Below are 24,586 nucleotides of genomic sequence, written 5' to 3'. Positions count from 1 at the left end.
GGAAGAGGGAGGGCTAAGTACTAGGGCCCCCTCACAAGGATCAGGGTTAGATCCCAACACCTGCATGGAGACTCGCAGCTTCTATGACTCTAGTCCCAGGAAATCCAACACCTTCTGCTCTCTGAGGCACATGGTGCCCAGACACACATGCAGGCAAATATTTATACACGTAAAATAAAAAAGCAACCAGAAGGCAGAGGTAAGTGGATCTCTGTGAGTTTGAGATCAGCCTGGTCTACCTAGCAAGTTCCAGGCCAGCCAGGGCTACACAGTGAGACCTTGACTCTAATTAATTAATTAATTAATTAGATTAGATTAGATTAGATAAAATAAAATAAGATAAAATTTATTTTCCACTAAAGAGTGGCTATCTTGGAAGAGAGGGCACCGGATAGAGTTCCTGAGCACAGGGAAATGATTCAAGTATCAAGTCAGAAGTCTGACAAGTACCAAATAAACTCACTGCTCTACAGTCAGAACAGAGGCAGGGACACTCCTAGAGGGGAGACATGGCAGGAGTGAAAGGAACACTGTGGGGACATTACCTGAATTGTTCCCTGGCTTTTGTAGCCTCTGCCGTAGTACCTTCCACCTCTTCCAAACGTTCTAATCACCGGAGTGGAAATAACACCCCTTGGACGCCTGGGTCAATACAGGAAAACAAGAACAAACAGACTTAAGTCTCTCAAAGATGATGTTTAAATTACTCTTGAGTCGATCTTATGCTAGGTGAGACATTAAGAATTAAGTATGGTCTGATTAAATGCAAGGAATCATTTTTCTGGTTTATACCCGAGGCATTTGACTTCAAAACTAATGCTTGGAACATTTTTAGATAATAGTTCAATAACTGAATAATGAATGCATGGTTAATTATTTAATAATGAAATACTGATGAATCAAACAATTATCTAATGATATGTAAGAGTTTTCTGTAACACAGGAGGAGCAGTCGAAGGCTGCCTTCCGCACTTACACAGAGTCCAGCAGCCCAGCCCAGCCCAGCCCAGCCCAGAGCTTACCCTCGCGTTGGTCCTCCCACAGACACCACCTGCAGAGGGAAGGGCCCTCGGCCCCCACGGCCCCGTCTGCTCCCAGCCCAGTGGCCGACCACGGTGCCAGCTATTTCTAGCTTCCCTCCCTGAGAAGGAATAGGTTGGACTCCTGCACAAAAGACATAACAAAAAAACAAACAACAACAACAAAAAAAATCATGAGAAGACAAGAATCTTTATAAACACAGCATTAGGACCAACAAAGGGAAAACAAGCAAAGTAACTCCTATTTAGTTCTGGTTCCTATTTAGTAAGAAGCCATTACCCTGCTTTACGAAGATTTTATTACAGAAGGTTCTCTGAGCACACCATGCAATTGTTGTTGTTGTTATTATTATTTTGGTTTTTTGAAAGCAGGTCTTTCCATGTAACTCTGGCTTTCCTGGAACTCTATAGGTAGACTAGGCTAATAGCATCAAATTCAGAGAGATCCACCTGCCTCTGCTTCCCACATGCTAAAATGAAAGACATGCCAGGCCTACCCCAGAGATTTCAATCTGCAGTTAAGAAGCTATAATAGAGGGAAGGATGGTAGCAAACATCTGTGATCAAAACATTTGGGAAACTGAGGCAGGAGGATTGTGGATTTGAGGCCAGACTGGACTAGAGGGAGACCCTGTGTAAATTTAGAGAGAGTGAAACTTGAGAAACGGCTCATCTATCCATTAATGGTGCTTACCACCAAGCCTGATGGATGACCTGCGTGCTATCACCAAGTTCCACATGTTTGTAGGAGAGAAACAACTCCTGCAAGTTGTCCTCTGACCCCCATAAGTACCCTGCAGCACGTTCATATGAAAAATAAATAAATGTTTAAAAAAACCAAACTAAAAAAAAGAATCTACAAGTGAGTTAGATCCTAACTGCCACAGTGAACTCCTATTTAGGGAAACTGAAATAAGTGTAGCTGGCTGGGTGTAACTGGGTTGCCTTCTGCACCACCAGATGGACTTGTGTACAACCTCAGTGTGCTTACTTCCATATTTGTGTCATTGGCCAAATATTAGGGAAATTAATCAATACCTATAAGCACTCCTTCCTCTCTCACTCTCACATGAGGAATGGAAGCCAGGGTCGTGAACAAGCTAGGCAAGTGCTTTTCCACTAATCTATATGCACACACCATGAATCCTGGAAACAAGGTCTCATTGTGCAATCCAGGCCAGCCTCTTGACCTCTTGCTTCTGTGTGCTGGGTGGAGTTAAGGCGGACTACACACAGCTCCACAGTTACCACACTGCTAAAGTAGAACTGCCTTAAGCACAAACTTAAATATATGCTGCACTCACCAACTTCTATGAATTACCGATGGACTGACTATTCCTGTTTTCTCACCTAAGAAATTCCTTAATCTATTACATTATAGGAAAAAGGGTTAAAACAAAATGAGCTTGAACATCTCATTCTGAGGTTATCACAAGCTCCTTACAATCCTGATGTTAAGCCAGGTGCCCATGACCAAGCCCACTCAGCTTCTGAAGACAGGTAGGACTTTTCAGCTCTGGAAACAGTATGACTACAAGGTTACCCAGAGTGTGTCAGACCCATCCTCTTTGAAGAGGCCCGAGTTTCTAAGACAAGATCTTAGCTGGCCAAGAGCTAGCTATGGAGACCAGGCTGTGCTAGAACCTGCCTCTGCCTTCAGAGTGCTAGGATTAAAGGAATGTGCCACCTCACTCAGAAAAGATATTTTAATAAGTTTATCTTATGCTGATATTATTTTGCCAGGTAATTAAAATAGATAGATAGATAGATAGATAATTGGTGTTTGGGGACACAATGTCACCATGTAGCATTAGCTGGCCTGAAACTTGCTATGTTTACTAGGCTAGCCTTTAACTTGTAGCAATTCTCCTGCGTGCCTTTAAAAAAAAACAAAAAAAACAAACCAACAACAAAAAATTCCTTCCCCCCCCCTTTTATTAAAAATAGGTTTTCCCCTCTCACATATATATCCTGATTATAGTTTCCCATTCTTTACTTCTGCCATCTTCCCCTCCCTTAGAAAACAAACAGACTTCTAAGGGATAATAATAAAATATATAAAAAAAAAAAAAAAGAACAAAAACTGACACATTGGAATTGGACAAAACAGAAGTAAAAGAGCCACAGCAAAGGCACATGGAGACCCACTCATTCACACACTCAAGATCCCATAAAACAATAACCCAGAAGCATAAGATATACTCAGAAGACCCAGACCTGCACAGACCCTGTGCTGCTGCCTCAGGCTCTGAGTTCCTACGAGCTTTGACCATGCTGTTTTAGAGGCCTTGTTCTCCTGGTGTCCTCCATCCCCTCTGGCTCTTACACTCTTTTGCCTCCTCTTCTGCAGGGTTACCTGAGCCCTGAGGGGAGGGATTTGATGGAGAAATCCCATTTAGGGCCTGCCCCTGTCTTCTAAGGGCTGAGATACAGGCATCTATGACCACACCCTACTGAGACTGAAATTTTACTAAGTGACTTTACAACTACCTTCTGTCTTGAACACCATGCATGCACTTGTACTTCAGGCCCACAGCCGATGGCTTTAGGTGTGCACTGCACAGCACAGGTGACTCTACAGCTAGGAGACATGGTAAGTTCCCTTTACCTCCCTCTCCTTGCTTTCCCCAGCCACAGGACAGGCAGCATCGGAGTACAGCTCCACAGGGGGGCTGAAACACATCATGGTGAAGTTGCCCTCAGAAGGGTGAGGAAGAGGAAGATGAGGGCCCACTGGGCCGCAGGGAGCGGATGCTTAGCCACATCTTTCCATACACCATGGTTCTTGCAAGCCACTGTAGTGCCAGGGAACTGAGATGACAAATGCTACCATCCAGAAAGACTGCCTATCCTGAAGTAACTCAGATTGCATCACACCAATCTTGCAAAATGACTTGATGGTTCAAGTGCAATGAACTATTTTCAAAACTCTTCCTCTTTACAAGATAAATATGAATGGAGATATAAGGAATATTTACAGTAAACTATCATACATTAGAATTTTCTTTAAAACAAACTACCAGAGGCTTTTATGTGATAGAAATTCTGTACCTGCTTACATCTTCTACACAAGTACAAGCACCTTTACCAAAAGACAGCTTCATGATATACGCCACTATACAAAACTGGCAGCCTAGCCTGAGAGCGTGAGGTGTTGGACAGGTCACACTGATGCATAGACAAGTTGTCTTCTAGGTGGACACTCAGTGGCCTAGCCTGGAAGGAGAAGATAGGACAGCTACGACAGGGCCACTGCACAGACCTAAGAGCAGAGAGTCAGTCAGGGACCCAAGAGAAAAGTCACTGTGTTAGAGAAGGCTTGAAAGGACAGCCATGGAGGGAAGGGGCTAGATGCTGGAGCAGAGAATGCTGGAGCAGAAGCTTGGAGGGGTGTGGGTGTGGTAATAATTACCGCCCTGGGACTTGCTAGTCCTGCTGCTGTCACTGCCTGAGAAGGCTCCACAGTGTCCCGATGCTGCTGTCACCCGGAAGGCACGGTAAGGGCCTGTTGCTACTGTTTCCCCATAATGGCCTCCGAAGCCACAGACTCCTGTATCCAAAGTGGAGAAAAACAGGAAAAGCATGAGAAGTGGGTCTCAGAGGGAGGACCTCCTGCAGGGAGAACAGCCCCTGTCTTTGTCAGCGTCTGGGAAGAGGTCTCCCAGACCCTCTTGCTATCTCACTATCCATCAATCATTCCCAGAGGCCGGCACTACAGGCCAGCCTCCCTTAGCAGTCATTCAATAGGGCACTGGCTGTGTCCTCCTGAACACCCTGGAGATGTGGTACGAGAAGAGAGCTCTCTGTGAACCAGAGGAGTTTACTTCCCACACATATGAAATGTAACTAAGATTAAGGTGACTCCGTGTTCTTTCTCACAGCTCCTTCAGGATCTTACTCTCTCATCTCTACTTGGGAAGAATTACTGGCATGACAGTGCTTCCTAAAACATGGCAAGCTGTGGTGCCACCAGAAGGACCACACTCTGCCCCACTTGAAAGATTTCTGAAATATGACTCACCTGCAAAGCCCCTGCCCCTGCCCTGTGAGGGTGGGACTGGCCCAAAGTGCCGAGGGTATACAGAGGCTGGGTAGAAGGGCAGAGCAGGAGGCGGTGGGAAGGGCAGTGGGTGGTTTTGCCGGGAGAAGCTGAGGCCCTCCAGGATGCTCTGGCGCATCTTCTCAACCTTGGCAGCCTGCTCCGCCTGAAGTCAATGGACACACAGTAAAAACATCACCCATGAGTTTTAACAAATTTAAATAGTCACTAACAAAACGGAACCACTGCTGTGTAAATCCCCATCTGCACAGTCTCCCAATTCTTTATTTTTAATATTTACTTTATGTTTAGTTGTATATCAGTGTGGGATTTCTCATATGTACAAAGTGCCTGTGAAGTGGTCAGAGTCAAGCCTATCCCATCCCCTGAACTGGTGATAGCCTTTTGTGGGAGCTGGGAACTGAATTCAGGTCCTCTGTGAAAACAATACATGCTTTCTCCAGCCCTCACCTACCCCTAATACTTACTCTTACCACCTAAATCAATAGTCGAGAGACTTCTCTGGCCACTCTCAGACCCGTATACAGCAGGATGTAGAGTATGACAAACTGTCCTTGCTGAGCTCAAATGGGACAGCACACTACCTAGTGCAGCTCAGAGTCCTGCTGGCCCAGCCCTGCACTTTTGCCCTTCTTGCTGGCTTCACTGGTTTTCCACAGGGCTGAAGTGCTCTGAGGGGCTTGTAAATGAGTAATCAGCTGTGATATGCCACAAGCCTTGCCACTGGCCATGAGCGCAACCCTAGTGATCAAGCAACAATAGTAAATGAAATGTTTATCAAGAGAAGCCACGCTCTCTTCTCCCCCTCTTCTCTTTCTGTCGCCACCCTGTCTCTCCCTCCCAATAAAACCTCTTCTATGTGAAGAAAACAAAGAGAGAGAGAGAGAGAGAGAGAGAGAGAAGTCACACTAATGACTGAAAATATTAGCAGAGCCCTGGGGAACCCAGGCCTGCACTCCTGGTCAAGATGGTTCCCACTCACTGCCTCAATAGGCAAGGATCTTCCTGGGACATAACGTTCTCTCAAGCAATGAGAGAGACTCTGTGAACCACTGGCAAGATGGCAATTTTATGGCATAGTTTTTCTGGGATAGTTTTATGTCAACTTAACACATGCTAAAGTCACCCGAGTGGAGGAGATCTTAGTTAAGAAAATGCCTTCATATGGCCAGGCTGCAGGCGAGCCTGTAGGAAATGTTTTAAATAGTGATGTGGGAGGGCGCAGCCCATGCTGGGTAGTGCCATCCTGGACTGGTGGGCCTGGGCTCTGTAAGAAAGCAGGCTGAACAAGTGTTAACAGTTGTAGCTCAATTTTGGCTACTTTGTGGGTTCTTTTTTTTCCCCACCCTTCTCCACCCCTTTCTCTACCCGTCCTACCTGGGAACACTAGATAAGAGAGAAAAAGGATGAAAGGGGAAGGGGAGTGATCCCTGAATAAAGTCAGGGGTCGGGGAGGGGTGATGTTATCCTTAGGGTTCGTCCTGCTGATTACAGGAGTTGAGTTCCTTGGCCAAGTCTGATCTTCACCATCGTTATATTTACTTTCTTGTTTCTTCTTTGTGCACACCTACTTAATAAACCTCGGCCAATAACCAGCCAGCAACCCACCAATCTCTTAGAGCCCCAGCATTTATACACCCTCTGAAAAGTCCCTAGAATTCCAAAGGTCACACAACTGCAGAAACTATCTGCAGGTGACAAAACCAAACCCTGGCTAGAACAAGCATGGGGCAAATCACAGTCAGCTGCTGTGGACAGTCTGAAGCAGCCCCACATCCCACACCTGGGAGTAAAACGGAAACATCTTCTTATAATATTTCTGTGGTTTTTAAAAGAAAATTCCAAAATTCCTCCAGGGCTTCTACATCAGCTCCTGCCCCTAGGTTCCTGCTCTGATGTCAATGACAAATGACAACATGGAAGCAGAAGTCAAACCCTTTGCTCTCCAAGTTGCTTTGGCCATGGTGCTATATCACAGCAATGGTAACCATGAGTTAGACAACAGGTTAAGCTCACACATTCCATTCCACTCTAGTCAGAGATGGCTGCCCTGTCCCCAACATACCTGACCATCACAGAGGTCGATGAGTGGGGTCTTCTCCCTGCTGGCTTTAAGAAGTTTGGACTGGAAGAGCTTCCCATCGAAATACATCCAAGGACAACAGTGTTCCCAGGGGATGGGCTGTCCACATGCGTCATTAGCAAACAGTGCCATGTCTACTCCGCTCATGAAGAGAGCCGACAGCTGAATTCCTCTCGGGTCTAAGTTGTCAATCTTTTAATGGAAAAGAGTAATTTATATGGAGTAAGAGTACTACAGTATCATATTTTCCTGCTACAACTCCCCAAAGTTAATAGAACTTGATCCTCATCACAAGAGGAGCACACCTTGGCTTCACCCAGCCCGTCTTACTCAAAGAAAGCCACATTTTATGCTCTTGGAGTATTTAAAAATCATGTTTTATGAACATACTAAGTAGTTTGCTGTCTGTGAATTAATACAGTGAGGATAATATGATGCTTAAGGATAGACATGACGAGGGACCTGATGAGCTACATACAGTCTCCTGGGCCCAGAGCTCCACAATCTCTTCAGTAAGGCCTAACTCTTCAGATCTGAACACTGGTCATGGGATAACAGAACAGTTTTCAAGTAACTGTATTAGGAAATTAGTTGGCATAATTTCATTTTGAAATAAATTTGTACTATATGTTTGTAACTTTATATGTTGTTTCAAAGAAACTTTAAAACTGTCCAAATGTTTCAGGAGAAGTGAAAGAAGGCACAAAGAGAAACCCTGTCCTCAAGCTGTGCTTTGCTAGCACTGGGGAAACTGTGTCTTTCTTCTATGCTGAGTGAGCACTGTGCCCACCTGGCCAGAACTGTCACCTCAGACAGTGGGCAGGCTAAGACACCTGACACAGTGCAATCAACTCTTGATCATCTATATGTGAAAGGCCTAGTTTGTGGATTATCTAGGACAAAGGTTTAATTCTACGATGGTTTCTTTCTTGTCACCTCAATGGCTTTTCAAGAATAAAATCTTTAGAATAAAAACCTTTTAGTACAGGTAAGGTCACACTGTGGCAGAGAAGCTGACTTTTTGAAAATGGCATTGTATGAAACACAAAAAGAATATTTCAGTGCCAAATGCTAAAGGACTTATGATTATCTGCAAGTATTTCCTATCACATTCTTGCCGATCTTTTCTAAAGATTTTAGTCAATTTAATTAAACTTGTAAGGCCTAGGAGTCAAACACTGTTTACTGATCCTCCTATCTCTCTGGCCCCTAAGCATATGCCAACATGCCTGCCCAAAAAACTTTCTATACCTCATGTGAGAACCATGAGGGCCTGAGGTGATGGATTAAACGAACTTTCATTTTTATGTGCAATATATAGACAGGATCAGTCTGAAACAAATGGAAAGAACACATATGTTTTCTTGAGATCCCCTCTGTGTGCTATAGAAAGGAAAGAGACTCTTCACCATAGAGAGTAAACTGGCCTGCAGGAGAGCAGCTAAGCAGAGAGGGCTGTAAGCAAACAGACACCCCAGCACACAGGTCACCCTCCCACTTCTACGGGAAAGTAGCTAGGAATCCTTCCTAGTCATCTGGGCCACTGCTTCCACCCAAGGCCTCTGTGCCCTACACCAAAGACTAGAAAATCTGGATCAAAGCTTAGGAAGAGATAGTAGTACTGTAAAGGTTCTATCTCTATGAAAATGTTCTACATGAAATACTATACCACCTATCTGTGGACACAACTGTGGCAGCCTGAAGGCAACTCTTAAGAGTATGGGTCATGCTCTCTTGCTCTCCCCCTCCGCACTCTCTCCACATGGTCATGGCGGGCCTCTACTTCTCATCTGTCTCCCTCTTTCTGCCTTTCTGTCTCTACTATCCTCTTAACTCCCCCCATGCCCTGAATACACTCTATTTTATATGAGAGAGAGAGAGAGAGAGAGAGAGAGAGAGAGAGAGAGAGAGAGAGAGAGAGAGAGAGAGAGAGAGAGAGAGAGAATGGGTTACTACTGGTCATACCCAAATACAAAGTCCCACTGATTAGATTAAAATCCTGGCCATATCACTGTATAGAGTTTAACAGAGTGCAGCAAAGGTTTACAGCAGAAAAGCACTCTGGTTAGAATTACTTGTTTCTGAATTTGCTGGGAGGAATGGGGCAAGTTCACACTGTGTGCACTCATTAATATATGAATTACACTGGCCACTGAGGGACTGCAAAGGTGGATTTAAAAAATGATGTTAGATCTGAGGATCTAGCTTAGTAGAACAGAACTTGTTGACCATGCATGAAGCCCTGGGTTCAATCCTCAGAAATGTAGTTATCCATTTAAGTAATGATAACTACCATTAACTTAACAGGCAAATATTTCTAAAATAAAAGCTATATAATATATAAATAAGATTCCCATTGCTGTGTACATTTGACTTCCTTCAAAAAAATTTTTTTTAAATTGTTTTAGAGACAGTTTCTTACTATATACCCCAAAATGGCCTCAAACTCTTGATCCTCCTATCTCTGGCCCCTAAGCATATGCCAACATGCCTGCCCAAAATCTTTCTAAAATTCATACTGCAGTGTTTTAATTTCCTTAATTGTTTTGTCTTATCTTGTCTTGTCTGTGTGTGTGTGTGTGTGTGTGTGTGTGTGTGTGTGTGTGTGTGTGTTTCGAGACAGGGTTTCTCTGTGTTAACAGTTTTGGCTGCCCTGGAACTTGCTTTGCAGAGCAGGCTGGCCTTGAATTTAGAGATCTGCCTGCCTCTGCCTCCCAAGTTCTGGGAGTAAAGGCGTGAACCACCACCATGCAGTAATTTTTAGTGATGTGTATGAATACCTAGATAAATGTATATGTACTGCATGAGTGCCCAGAGGCCAGGAAAAGGCATTGGATTCCCTGGAACTGGAGTTACAATGAACAGTTGTAAATTGCTGTGTGTGTACCAGAAATCAAACCCAGGTCCTCTGAAGAGCAGTAGCTAAGCCATCTCTCCATTCCATTAAATTAAACTGTACAGATGCCTGAATTTACTTAAATGGAGATAAAATATTCAACATTATCCAAAGTTCCTCAACTAGAGAAAAAGAAAAATCTGGCTTCACAAGAAATACAGCTGCAGAATTTATTCTCTGCACAGATAGTTAAGAGCCAATTGTAGTGAAGTGATGCCATCTAACTTCTACTTACTGAGTTATAGGCTCTAACTCTTACTTTGTCATATTTACCTATTTGCAAAACAACTCTACAGCTATCACAGACATGTTATGGGCCCCAATACTGTCTTTAAAGCTCTTCATTTTCCATCTTTTATATTCTCCACGTGGCATGTTGAACTTTTAAGAGAATTACAGGGATGTCAAGAACAAAGGAGAAGAAACTGGACAAATATCACAATGGGAAGAAAGTTCCTTCTCCTCATCCTTCACCCGCAGCTCTGAGCCCCAGGCTCAGTGCTAATTTTGCCTTCACAATTACACTCATGCTGGAAAACTAGGAGAATGGCTCACAAAATTGAACAGAGAGGCAAATGAGGGTCATCAGTCACTGTCACAGGTATGCAGGGAACCACACAGAGCATGCTCAATTATTCATGGCTATGGTGGACAGAGGAAGCATGGATGAGATGAATTCTTAAACACTCATTTTAGCTAAGGGTGCAGTGTCTCTCCCAGTAACCCTCCCTTTAGAAAAGCTGATAACAAGAGTCCAAACTGGCAGAAGTGGGACTTTCTTCCTCTTTTCCTGATGGCAAAGCGTGTACCAGGCACTGACGGGGAAGAGTGACTGGTCTAGGCAATCCACAAACGGGGTGACAGCCCCAGCACAGCAACAGCGACAGTCAAGAGGTGACTGTGTCTTAAACAGTGAAGAGGGGTCTTACAGAAAGGCACTGTCGTTGCTTTTGACTTGTCAAAAACTTAAATGAAAAAGCAATTTTAAAATTTAACATTCTATCACTAAATTCTAGAATGCCAAACTCTACATAGGAATTTTGGGTAGCCTGAAATAAGAATATTCCTATCAGTTCTCAATTTAATAGCTGAGAGAATGTGTAATCTTAAAAAACAAAAACAAACAAAGCCAAGCTGCCTTCCTCTCAACCACAGGATATTTTTTTTTCTCTCTCTCTCTCTCACAGCTCTTTTGAAATGTGTGCTCATCCTGACAATGAAGGTCTTAGTGTGGACTGTGCTTGTAAAACAGGACCAACTTCCACACAAGAAGACTTGGGCTGCGACGAGTGAGACAGAAGGCCCCTGTTTGTGGAATGTATCTCACTGATACATCTTTAGAAATGTCGCGCCTTAGATGAAGAATCAGGCAAAAACCATGAAAACACTAAGGTCTCAAAAGAACCAAAATGAAAGCTTCAAAAGGTGCACCCTGCATGTGGGTCCGAAAATGAAAAGGATGTGGGAGAGAAGATGGACTTTGGTTAAAGTAACTTGATGGTGAATAAGGCTTGGTGGGCATACCTGGTCCCTGGCGGTCTGATTTTCAGAACTGGGATGTCAATACTGAAGGAATAATCTACACAAGAGAAACAGGAGGAGAGGTAGAGGGTGGCACCACACTCTAGGGCAGTGACTCCACCCCCTGAAGCACAGCCTGCGGCGAGGACGGTGACGGAGCACCCGGGGAACACACGGGAGGACCTGACTGGGTCCGCCACACTGCCTGACACCGAAAACAAAAGTGTTAAAGATAGTAACAGTTTCTGCCTAACACACAGAAAAGTTTGATCCACAAAGTAAAGAACACAATTTGAGGGGATTCTGTTGAGCTTTGGTTTTGTACTTAGCTTGTTTCAAAGTCATCAGAAGCCTCAACAGAGTTCCAGTTAGCACCAAAATATGCAATTTAATATAATAATTTAGGGAAAACCCAGAAATTTATTAAGAACCACCTGTCAGATACTAAAAAGAAAAAATCTTCAGAGCTAATCTAAAATCTTTGCCATAAGATGTGTTCATAAAGAACAGCAAAAAGATCTAAACGTGAAGGCAAATTTCTCAAAAGAGATTAGCTGATTTTAAAACAAACTTGATAAAAAATTAAATAACTGATGACAAAGAAAAACAAAACCCTACCATTAAAAAGAAAAGGCAGAACTGTGAGTTCAGCTACCCTTGAGGACTTGAGCTCTCTAACATTTAATACAGAAACAGGAAAGCAATTATAATCATGAACACAGCAACTAATGAGCGCAGGTGACACTACAAAACCAGCCAACTCAGGAGAAAATAAACGCTGCAACACAAACACAAAGGAGGGCTACAGGCAAAATGAAAAGGAATGTGATGTGAAACACTCACGAAAAGGGGTGTCGGGATGATGCTAACACCGCTCTTCAAGTGGTTCTTTTAAAAAGGGACTATGCAACACCAGACGGGCAAAGAATATGCTTTAGAGAAAACTAAAGTGCAGCTAGGAACAATGGAATGAAATAAGAAAAAGAATCCTGGCTAGATGTTAGAACATTCCTAAGACTGAGCCCTCCCAGGGCTGGAATCCCCTGGTAAAATAAAAAAGAGAAGTTTATTTTCTGATGTGAAAAACAAGAATAAACATCAACTGATAAACAGGTAAAAATCTGATAAACGTAGAATTGGCTGTTTGTTTACTTGCTTACAAACCCTGCTGGCACAGCCAGACCTGGACAGGAATATCCCCTTTGCCTTGAAGGCTTTGACACATAGGACATTAGTAGTATTAGTTTGGTGCCCAAACAACTGTCTGGTGAGGGTTAGCAAAGTTACACCAAATCCAAAGCAAGACTTCCCAGGACAAGGACACAAGGCTGATCAGACAGTACCTTGAGTTCCTGCAGCTGGTCCGGCTCATAGAGTTTGGGGGACAATGCCTGAGCCAGGAAGGCATCCAGCTCCTGCCTTCGCAGAATTCGAGCTCCAGGCCACTGCACCATATACCTGTGAGGAACAGAAGGAGTGGAATGACTAGAGCAGTCGGCCAGTACTTGGAAAAACAGCAGCAGCTTCTCAGTAATCCAGGACAGGCAAGTCAGGAAGCGGCCTCTGTATTCTCTTTCAACCACTGCTTCCATGAGAGGATGCCAGGTGAACAGTGTGCCCGTGATCACCACTCAGCGTGCTAGAATGTTGGACAGTGCTTGCCCAGACTGGTGGGAGCCACATGCTTTATTCTCAGCATTCAGGAGGCAGAGACAGAGAGAGGCAAGTGGTTCTCTGTGAGGTTGAAATCTGTCTCATTTGAATTAAGGAATCCGTGGCAGCAGCTGAACATGGGAATGATGTAGGAAGTGCCCATGAAGAGGAGGATACTCAATGATTAATGAGGGCATCTTCACATCTGGAACAGCCGGGTGTGGGTGGCTAAAAGGATTCAACTTCCACTAGGATAGATGTGTCAAGCAGCCAACAGCTGTATCACTCACTCCACAGAGTGTAACCTTGCACAGCTCCTAGTGTGGAAATAGCTAACTGCAATAGTCATAAGCCTGTAAGCCCATCAGAACTGAGTCTGTGTACCCCACCATCTTCTGGGGGACTGGATCAGGTTGCTAGGTACCATTAAAACAACTTCTGAGGACAGACTGCTTAGTGAGTCCTGGAGAACAACTCAAAGGGGTATAGGAAGTGGAGAGATGCAAAACCATACTCTTTCCACCTTGGCCTGCTAAGGAGGCTTTCTCAGGCCTAACACCCACCACGTTAATACAACCAGAGGCAGCATTCACCTATAGAAATGTACACTAAGAGAAGGCAATGGGAGGTTCTAATGAGTCATTAAAATTTCACATACTCACTAAGAGGCAGATATTATCTAAATATTTTACAGATAGAAACTTATATATTGTTCTAGCATTTCTGAAGCAGAAGTAAGTGTCCTGTATCAAAGTTGAAACTGATGGACACAGAGACATACACTTTATGGTACAATTAAATAGCATAAGTAAATAGGCAATCAAATTTCAGTGTGAATGAATACTAAATATTTCTACTGCACTTAAACAGTGATATAAAAGTAAATTAAATTATCACTATGTACACTGACAAAAATTACACCCTCTGGCTGGGCATGATGGCACAGCCCTTTAATCCCGGCAGTGAGACCAAGCCAGGACTACAAACTGAGACCCTGTCTCAAATGAAGAAATAGGTAAGTATTATATACTTTGCAACTAAGTGCCATAAATCATACACAATGCTCCCCCTGAGGCTCCATGAGTAAATGTGGAAGAAGCCCCCACTACTGACTGGAGAGTGCACTCGATATACAGTACATATATAGTATATATACAGTATGTATTCTTTTCCTCACTTAACCATGCTTTGTGCTCTTAGCTTTTGCTAGTTATTACATAATACTTATATTCCCCTATTAATAACTACTTACATATTCATTTGGAACAATATACACATAACATGAACCTCCCTACACTAAGTGTCTCTTTCTGAGCCTGCTAGCTTCAGTGGCATTGGTACAGTCCCACCATCCTACAGCTTCACTCCCTACCAGACTCCTTTTGTCTCTTACATGGAAACTCTTCAGATTCCATTCTGGCTCTATGTTCCTTTTAAACTTTTGGATCACAAAAAAATTGGTGTACCCCCAGTTCCAAATTGTTTCTGGGAGAAACAATTGTTGACTCAGAATTCAGCATATCTGCAGAACCCATGCCTCTATTGGTCAAAGTATCTGTTTCCTGCCTTTGCGTTTCTATTCAGTTGCTTACAGCTCTTCTCAGATAGACATATGAAGAAAATATGTTCATGAAAGCAAAGATCAGAGCCCACAGATAACAGAAACAGCAACTCACTCTGAGGTACTCATTTATTTACAGATTCCTATCTACAACTTTAGAAAATTTTTAGATCCTATTTGCATTAGCAACTCACCTAATAGATTTTCTGGAGATACTTTTTTGGTAAGTATTCTTTGCCATGAAATTAATTAAGCAGAATAGAAACCACTTAATAGCTGGGTGTAATAGCCTACACCTTTTTTACCAGCTTCAGAAGGCAGAGCAGGAGGATCTCTATGTCCAGAAGTTCCAGGACAGCCTGGACTACATAACAAGTTACAGGCCAATCAGAGTGTTACACCCTGTCTCAATAAACAAACACAATCAATCAACTACTTGGGAGCTTACAGCAACAGACTTGGAAGAGCTTTGTAAATCTTCCCCTTCTCTACCTTTACCATAAAGGCTAACAGGCAGCCCAGAGCCTTCAAAGACTAGTCTGACCTTGACTAACATGGGTATTGGGGGGAAAGGTGGTTTGACACATGGCAGTCTCGAGTGTTTCCAAGCACACATAGACAGCTGGGACCTTGCTATGACACCATGGACCCTTCATCCCTGAAAACTATTCATGTATATGTGGTTGATGGTTTTGTTTTGAAATAAGGTCTTACTTACTTTGTAGACCAGGGTAACCTTGAACTATCCACCCTTCTCGTCCAGCCTCTTCTAGTGCTGGGATTACAGGTGTGCATCAACACATGCAGCCTCCTCCTTGAGATTTCAGACTGACTCTCATCCTCCCTCTACCCCTTTTGGTTTGTCCTGGAATACGCTCTGTAGACCAGTAACTGAACTCACTTTTGCTCATGATCAGAGAACAGGTTTTCCCTGTGTTGGGGTGCGGGGCGCAGAGGTTGCCATCTTGAATCACTCTTCTGGTGCACAGACATACAGACAGGCAAACAGCCACACACATAATAAGTACAGTACAGTAAGTAGGGTGGAGAGTGATTGAGGAAGAAGACACCCATATGAACCTCCAGGCTCCATAGGCATACATGCTCACCTGTTCACTCCCACCCACTCTCTCACACATATAAACACATACACACAATTATATAATATTTACAAGCTAGGTGCTTTCTAAATATACCTATTCTATTATGCACTCCAGTACAATTATTTGTTGTATTTATGTGATCCACATTACGAGGCTACACATACAAACACAGGTCTAAGACAAATCTCAACAGACAGCACAACCTTGTAAAGTAAGCTTGTCATCTTTTCCAGAGAACACTGACCATGGTGACTATGCCCCTACCCCATGTTACTCACCGTAAGACGCAGCAGAGCACCATGAGGTGAGTGGGCACATTGGCAGGGTTGAGCATGGCTGGGGTATCAGACCTCATGCAGGCCAGGAAGGCCCTCATCCGGCGGTTCTTGTCCTCCACCGCCTTGCCCAGCCAAAGCCTCTTCAGGTTGGGGCAGGTCCACTCCCGGAAGGCCAATGCTTCCACTAGTTCCGGGGTCTGAGGAGATTTCCCCTTGTAAGCTGCCCATTCCTTAATGATCAGTGGCGAGACTGCAGAGGAAAAACATAAAGAGGCTCATTGCAAGTTGCTCACTGGTCCTCCAGCCTGCACAGTAACAACCTGTTCTAGCACTTGGCCTGGCCACCCCTCACAGAGAATGATGCATTCTTCCCTCTGCAAGCTACTAAGTCTCAGTGATTTACAGCTCACTTAGATATTCCATAAGGCCACACATGAATTTCTTCTTAGACAGATCAAGACTTGATTTCCCCACTTGCTGAATGTATAGACCACAAATGTTAGAGACTTGTTGGTATTTTAAGTCTACTACACAAAAGTGTGGCATTCTCTAGTACTTCAACATAACCCAAATTAGGTGCTCTCTTTTTCTACATGAAAACTTCCACAAGTCAGATCTAAGACGTGATTTACATATTGCTACAATTTTCCTTAAGGATTTTCTATTTGAATAGGCAATAAACACTACAGGGTGGCCAGTATGACTGCTAGAAGTAACATTCCAACTTCTGAATCCCAGATGGTAGCAGCACACAGCAATTATCTTCAGCAGGACTTACAACCATGCAAAATTCTCCAAAATTCCATTTTGAAAGAGGCAAAATATCCTAAGCTTCTATAAAAATGACCTCACACCCAGTGTTTCATCAGTGCTGGATTCTTACAGACACAGAAAAATGGCCCAGTCCCAGTCTTCACATCTACAAGGGTGGCAATCCAACCTGCAATATGGAAGTTACAACTCCCCAGCTCCACTGAGGTAACAATCTGATGATGGATCTGGGTGTGCATTTCACAAGCAACAAGCAGTGCACACTGGAACCAGAGCAAGGCCTGCACTCCAGGCTCCATCCGGTGTGGAAACCAGGATGGGCTGTGGACATTCTATCCAATAAGCTTTACCTCTAGGTTCTTTCTCTAATGAATCTACTCTGAGTCTAAATAAAGTCAGGTGATATGATAATTTCTTCAAATGTAATGAAAACTGCCAGGAGTTATGTGGGAAGTGCAATGTATCAGTAACAGGGGAAAAAAAAATATGCTTAAACACATTTCAATCTCAACATGTAAGATAACGTGTAACATATGGGAACGACCCAGGCACACCTTCAGGAAAGCTCCAGGCAGTGATGTTTGCATGTAAGCCCGCAGGCCAAGCAGTGATATAAGTGCAGACAGTCACTAAAAATTTCTCTTTTTTCAAGAAGTACTGCTGTCATGAAGCAAATTTCTTCCATTTTCATTTCACTATCTTTGATGGAAATGTGAGTATTAACACACTTAAGGATACTGAATGTTCAACAGTATTAAAGGATAGCTGAGACACCTTTAAATGCTTACTCGAAACTTCACCAACTCAGAACAGACATTCATGTATAGCAGCATTTTTTTGTTGTTTTTATTATTTTAGGTGTCAAGAAGAAAATCAGTGAAAGCGCCATCACGAAGCAAGGCCTGTCCGTGGACGCACAATCTAAGGCATCACCATCCATCCCACGTGGATCCCATGTGGTTCCACTGAGCTCTAGCACAGCTCAGCTTCCAGAACCTTCCCCAGCTGTGCCAGCATCACAACATGTTTTACCACCACCTCAGCCCCAACTTCACACACAAACAGCCATCCTGGAAGCCCATTCCTCTCCCTGCCTCCTTCCCTCCTGTGTCCACCGCAAGGACACCAAGTAACGAGGCGAGGCCTTCAAACTGAGCTTCTGAACAGGTCCCTGCACCTGTGGCATGTCCTCTCTCCCACCTCTACTCCATACATATACCACACAAAATCCACAAATGAACACTGTTCCCAGCATCATTCCCATAGGTGATAAAACACAGGCCCCTATGTTAGAGTCTGGTGTTTTCTCATGAGAGAGAAGCATCCTCAGTCACCTATGTTTGTCACTAATACCTCCCCTTTTCCTTGGCTGTTTTTAGACTACCTTTAATCAGTCTTTAGCACACATGGTGTTTTATTTATTTTGGGGACCAGATTTCAGTATGCACATTTCTGAGAAACAGGCAATCTCCATAGTGACTATTTTATTTAATGACGCTTTGTGTGCGTTCTAGGTTCCACCTGCCTGGTGCCCACCGAAGCCTCAGTGTCCTGTAGCCTCAGTGTCCTGAATTTGCCTCATGTGATGTGACATTATGGGCCCTAGACCTTAAGGATTCAGTGGGCACTAGGGAAAGATCACAGACACAGAAACAATGGGTGAGGCTTATGCCACCTGTCATAGCTCTAAACATTGGGTGTCCACCTGCAATAGTCCTAATGAGCACAGTTCAAAGTTGTCATAAACACACAAAGCTTGCTCCACAGACACTGGTGTGCGGGACTTGTCTTGTTTTGTTCCCAGATGCGTGGCTGTTTTCAAACACTCTAATACTTGGAGAACTTTTGAGTATATCACCACTCAATAGCTGTGTAATCGCTGACCAATCACTCCTCATACCTAGTGGGTACCTCATATGTCAGGCAAGGATGGGACAAAAATACAGTTGCAGAAACAAGTGCAGCCCTGGCCTGGTTTCAGAGGCTACAAAAAAGGCATAAAACCTTGCTATGCAACAAAATACTAATTATTAACCTAAAAAGCATCTAGTACTCTCACCATGCAGGGAAAACTATATATTATATCATAGCTTATAATATTTATGTTATATTTATGGTACTTATAATAACTGATTACAATAAATTAATTTTTCATATAAATTTTAACCTTGTATTTTATTAATTCTTTCCAGCATTCCATACAATGTGTTTTCATCATATTCAAACACTACTACTCTCAGATCTATACCTACCTCTCTAAACGCATTTTAAATTACAGACCTATGAGGGTGACAAGGCCCCAGGCTGCCAGGGTGGTGCTGTCTGGCCTGGAGTAAGAGTATGATCATGGTAGGACCATTTCAGGAAGTCATGTTCAAGTAAGAGTACCCAAGAGGTCATGCATGACCTGTCACCTCAATGAACATTAATGTCACCTTTTCTACGACAGAAAAGCTACTGCTTCTAGAAGCAGCCCATTTCTACAAAGCAGCAGAAATTAGCTTTCTGACCATACTCTAAAACCATGTCTTACCTTAGTAAAAACCAATTGTAGAACAGCAAGCATTTATGGGATTGTGGGCTCAATTTATAATACTTTACAGGAAACACACCCTCAAGTACAATTTGGGGACATAAAACAGTGTCATACTTAAACTGTTAATAAAAACCCAGATATTAGTCATGTGCTTGTATCACAGATAATCTGGGCCTCTACTGCTAACCCAAGAGCAATAAGCAGAGGTTGTTTTATATGGGAGTTCCCAGGGGCCCACAGTAGCTGCCTCTACACCTTTGTGCCATATTAGTACCATTGCAGGGGTAGTGGCTGCATGCCGCACCACCTTTACAAGGGGGAGGAAGATACAGCTTCCCAGCCCTGTGAACTGAGTGTATGCGCACTAGGAAGGGGCTACTGTTATGCCTGAGATCGTCCAGGGAAAATTATGTTAACAACTTTACCCAGGATAGAAAGGAAAACTGGACACCATGAAATCTGCTCTTTCCTCCTTGTGGATGGTGCCCACCCCCCGATCAGCAGGTGGAGGGCAATGAGGAGCAGTACAGTCTACCTCCTCACTCTAAGCACCTCCACAATCCTCAAGGGGTACCAGCTCTTCTTAAAACTTTTTTTTTTTTTTTTTTTTTGGTTTTTCGAGACAGGGTTTGTCTGTATAGTCCTGGCTGTCCTGGAACTCACTCTGTAGACCAGGCTGGCCTTGAACTCAGAAATCCGCCTGCCTCTGCCTCCTGAGTGCTGGGATTAAAGGCGTGCGCCACCACGCCCAGCTTCTTCTTAAAACTTTTATATCTGAGGCAGGCACCATCCGAGAGAGTTGATGCTCAGTAGTCCGTAGGACACTTGCAGGCACACTAGCAAAGACAGAAAGATGAGTGCTGCCCAGTCCTCCCTCTTCTTAGGTATGTGGCTCTTAGCATTTAGAAACTCATAAAGTCAAGGACTTACGAAGTAAGAATCTACTCAAAAGAGTCACAGTACAGACTGCTGGTGGTGCTGGTCCAGAGTAACTACTTCTTGTGCTTGTTAATTTGAAATCTGGGAGAACAATGTCAGTGCTAGTACTGGGAAACTGTGCAGAATAAAAAAGTCCAGAGTAACGTGACTTGCAAACAGCATTTACAGGAGACATAGGGATGTCTGGGTGGGAGACACACACAGGTCTATAATCTCAATACTTGGGGCTGAGGCAGAAAAACAATGAAGTTCAGGGTTAGCTTGAGCTACAAAGTAAGACAGTATCTCAATTAAAACAAAACAAATAAAGTTAGATAGATATAAAAGCATCTCTAATTCTAAAATAGAAACCCAGGCTTGGGCATGTTGGACTAATGTCCTATTTACTACCATTGAATACATTGTTCCTGCCTACACACTTCATCCTTTAATAAGTCTATATATCAATTTGAAGTACTAGGGAAGACTTCATAAATACAGGAAATATGAAGCAAAAAACCAATGGCTAATTTTATATAATGGATGGTGGGTTTTGTTCTATTTTAGTTGAAGTTCTCATTATGTAGCCCACACTGGCCAGGACTTCACTATGGAAGCTCACATTATGACTCAGCCTTCTGAGCTAGGAGTACAGGTATGTGCTGTAACACACAGCTCAAACACATCAGGGTGAGTTCATAGAGCTTTCTATCTTGAACATTACACTGTTATCTTGCTGGAACCTGCATTTGACTTTCATGCCTCAAATCATTTAGCTCTTCCCATCAGTCCTGGGAGAACACCATGACTGGAAATAACCATGGGTATACAGCTCAGAAAAGGGCAGCTGAGTTACCCCCTTCCTGCCTCCTGCCCAGCACCTAGGATACTCCAGAACCTCACCTTTACAATGGGAAAACTCAAGGCTGGAGGGAGGTGTGGCTTCAGCTCCTGCTACTGCTCAGGCCACACCAGAGACAGGGCTCTAGCCTCATGGACAACAGGAACACTATGGCCACCCTCAGTTGAGAGCCTACTCTGGGTTACTGTCTACAGGAAGGACATTTTAAACTCTTCTACCAATAGGGATCATAATTCTACTGAAAACTTGAAATCAGCAAAGGTTCTTAAGTTTTTAAGAGTGAACTAGGCCAGCCCTACACTATATGAACACACTACTACTGGGCTACATTCCCAGCCTTCAAAGAACCTCAGTAATTACAAGCTTTCTCACACAGCTATTTTAACTCCCTAATACACTAAAGTCTTCATATACTCACCTCAATAAATCATAACCATGTATTCGTATCAAACATTTATCTATCCCATTTTTCACCACTCCCCTCCCCCACAGCTTTTCTCTGTGTAGCCCTGGCTGTCCTGGAACTCTCTCTATAGACCAGGCTAGACTCAAACTCAAGAGAGCAACCTGCTTCTGCCTCTCAAGTGCCAGGATAAAAGACACGTACCACCATCACCTACCCAATCATTCACTTTGTGATTGCCTGTTAACATACTCCTGCAAAGAATCATACATACACTTGGTCCCTTTTTCCCAAACCAAGACCAGACACTTCTCATCCACAGCTCCCCCTGCCCTTTTCAGGAGCAGAGGCTCCGAAGAATGGACAGCCGCTGCCCGCTTCTACAGCCTGAGTCCAGCACACAGACTCCTTATTTACACTTGCTTCTGCTCTAGCACATATATCTTCTCTCTAGAGATCATTCCTGTTGTGCCCTCTCCCCTTTGCAAAAAGACGACGAAGAGGAAGAGGAAGAAAAGGAGGAGGAGGAAGAAGAGGAGGAGGAGGGAGAGGAGGAGGAGGAAGAAGAGGAGGAGGAAAAGAAAGAAGAGAAGGAAGAGAAAGAAGAGGAGAAGGAGAGGATGTGGTGGTGGCAGCAATTTTCCAACTTCATAAAGGAGGGAAGGAGAAAGAAGGGAAGCAGCAGCCCTCATCACAACCACATCCTAAAGCCAGTGCCTTTCTGCCATGTCTGAAGAGAGGAAGACATGAGGAACAGCTTACCACCTCCACCTTTGTACAGTCTCCCATGTTCTTTTCTCTCACACACACACAGGTCAGCAGCCTGCACATCTGAGGTACCTGACTGAGTCACTTCATATTTCCTTACCCCAATCTTTTCTTTCCTTGACGGCTCATTCCCAAGGGGTTTCCAAGACCTGCTTGAAACAAGGTTAAAGGCAGGTGGGCATCACCAAGGAGAAGGCTTTGTCTGGCCCTAACATGCTCCACTCTGCATGCACTCTGTACATGAGCTTTGCAAAGACTTGTCCTTGCTGCCTGAAGACCTGCAGCAGGACATAAGGTCAAGATTGCTCTCTGAGAGTCTCTGGTATGGCAGCACACTCTGAAACCAAGACCCCAGACTTGTGGGGAAGAAGTCAGTCTCAGCAGGTGCTGCAGGACGGCATAAATGGTTACTGGAGACTCTTCTGACGAGTAGCCCTTTTTTGAACACACATACAAATAAACAAAAGAACATCTTTTGAGAAACCAACCCAGTCCTTTGGAGCTGAGGATGAAGGGCTGAGTAGAGGCCCCAGGTCGGAGGCACAAGAACCCACAGCTTTCTGACACAGAAGGGTAGAGAATAGGAGCCCTCATGGGCGCTACTCAGTCGCACCTCAGTTTAACTAACTCTGAGAAAGGGCGCCTGTTCTAAAGTCTTATGGCTCAAAGGAAATTTTAACAATCTACTGATTGTTAAAATTTGGCTCAAAGGAAATTTTAACAATCTACTGAATTTAAACCAGGTGTTCTGGCTTATAATCTGTCACCCCAGACCTCAGGAGGCTGAGGCAGGAGAGCAGCTTGGAGTTCAAGCTGTCCTGATACAGTGTCAGATCGTAAACCTGAGTTTACAGTCCCCCTGCTCAGACCTACACAAGCCAGTCAGGAGTGCTGGCCATGCTGTCCCCACCTAGTGAAGCCACCACTTGCTCACCTCAGCTGGAGTCACAACTAAAGGGGCTTTGCTGGAGAAAATGGTCCAGGGATTTATAAAATATTCACATTAGACTCTGTTTTAGATAACACTTCTGTACTTCCTAGCATATATTGATTTTCTTATTCTTAAATTAGCAGATAAAAGTATGAAGAAAAAAGCACAACTTTCCCAAAAATATGACATGGGCCTCATGAGAGACAAAGCTTTGGACCTCAAAGTTGACCAGTATTCCAAACAGTCCTCTCTAGTGTCCTCCCCTCCCCCATGTTGATGAACTGAAGTAGCCATAGCCAGGAAAAGCATAGCAGTCCTGAAGTGAATCCACTATGGCGGTAGAACCTTACAGGAGCTGCTCTCCAGACCTCTGAGCTCCTGGAGAAGCAGATCTGTGGCTCCTGAGCATATGGGCAGATAGACGTGTGTGTCTCAGCTACTTCAACAGGCTAGTGACAGAGAGTGGCGGCTGCTGAAGATGTTTTCAGAGTAATGTCAAGTTTAACATTGGAAACCTGCTATTTTATTCTTTTACCAAATAAACATCATTACTAAAACTGTACCAAGTATGGCTTCTCCTGTTCTGAGGGCTCGATCCTTGCCTACAGCCCAGAGGACAGCCCACCTCCTGTACAAGGAGGGTCTCAGGCAACTCAGCCACGATACTTCTAAGGCTTTAGAAAATGCACAAGAGATTACGAGGTACCGAGGGAAACAAACAATGGATTGTTACAGTACATACATTCTGGTGGAAGTCTGTTCTTTCTAAAAGCAAGTCTCTCAGTTTTCTTTCTGCTTTCTGCCAAACTAAACAGGACTCCGTAAACATACTGACGAACTGGCCTATAGAGCAGGGCGGCCGGAGGCAGGTCTTTGTTGGCTTCATCTTCAATAGAAACAGCAATTTTGATTTCACCCTTTGCATGGAAGAAAGCAGAATAATATTGCACATTTTTCATGTTGAATTTACAAGAAACTCACAGCAATATACTGTATCATCTCCATTAATGACATAGCTAGTCTATCCCAATGGCTTAACAACTTGCCTACAGTGAGATGTTTAGGAGAGTCCACTGGGATCTGTGGTCCAAATGTATGTCCAGAGACTCAAAATTAATCCTACATTACTTTATTTTTAATCCAAAAACCAAGAACAAAAGAAAACCACATAGATGAGCCAAAGGTTTTTAAACATTCTACAC

The 24,586-nt window shown here is 43.7% G+C and overlaps 1 protein-coding gene across 1 annotated transcript in view; it reads right to left on the bottom strand.

The window, feature by feature from the left end:
• The window catches only part of Fam120a (family with sequence similarity 120 member A), an 85,639-nt gene that overhangs the window by 5,536 nt on the left and 55,517 nt on the right, over window positions 1-24,586 (bottom strand). Inside the window, exons 10-17 of the mRNA XM_021179888.2 lie at window positions 24,127-24,301; window positions 16,196-16,445; window positions 12,944-13,058; window positions 7,166-7,375; window positions 5,062-5,245; window positions 4,453-4,590; window positions 1,023-1,164; window positions 546-642 (exon numbers count right to left, since the gene is read on the bottom strand). Coding sequence (XP_021035547.1) covers window positions 546-642; window positions 1,023-1,164; window positions 4,453-4,590; window positions 5,062-5,245; window positions 7,166-7,375; window positions 12,944-13,058; window positions 16,196-16,445; window positions 24,127-24,301 — 1,311 coding nt within the window. The remainder of the gene's footprint in view (window positions 1-545; window positions 643-1,022; window positions 1,165-4,452; window positions 4,591-5,061; window positions 5,246-7,165; window positions 7,376-12,943; window positions 13,059-16,195; window positions 16,446-24,126; window positions 24,302-24,586) is intronic.

This window comes from Mus caroli, unplaced genomic scaffold, assembly GCF_978045245.1.
Source record: "Mus caroli unplaced genomic scaffold, Mus_caroli_1 scaffold_15, whole genome shotgun sequence".
Classification (NCBI taxonomy): Eukaryota; Metazoa; Chordata; class Mammalia; order Rodentia; family Muridae; genus Mus; species Mus caroli.
Note: the sequence above shows the minus strand (reverse complement) of the source record. Positions and strands in the feature narration are given on the sequence as shown.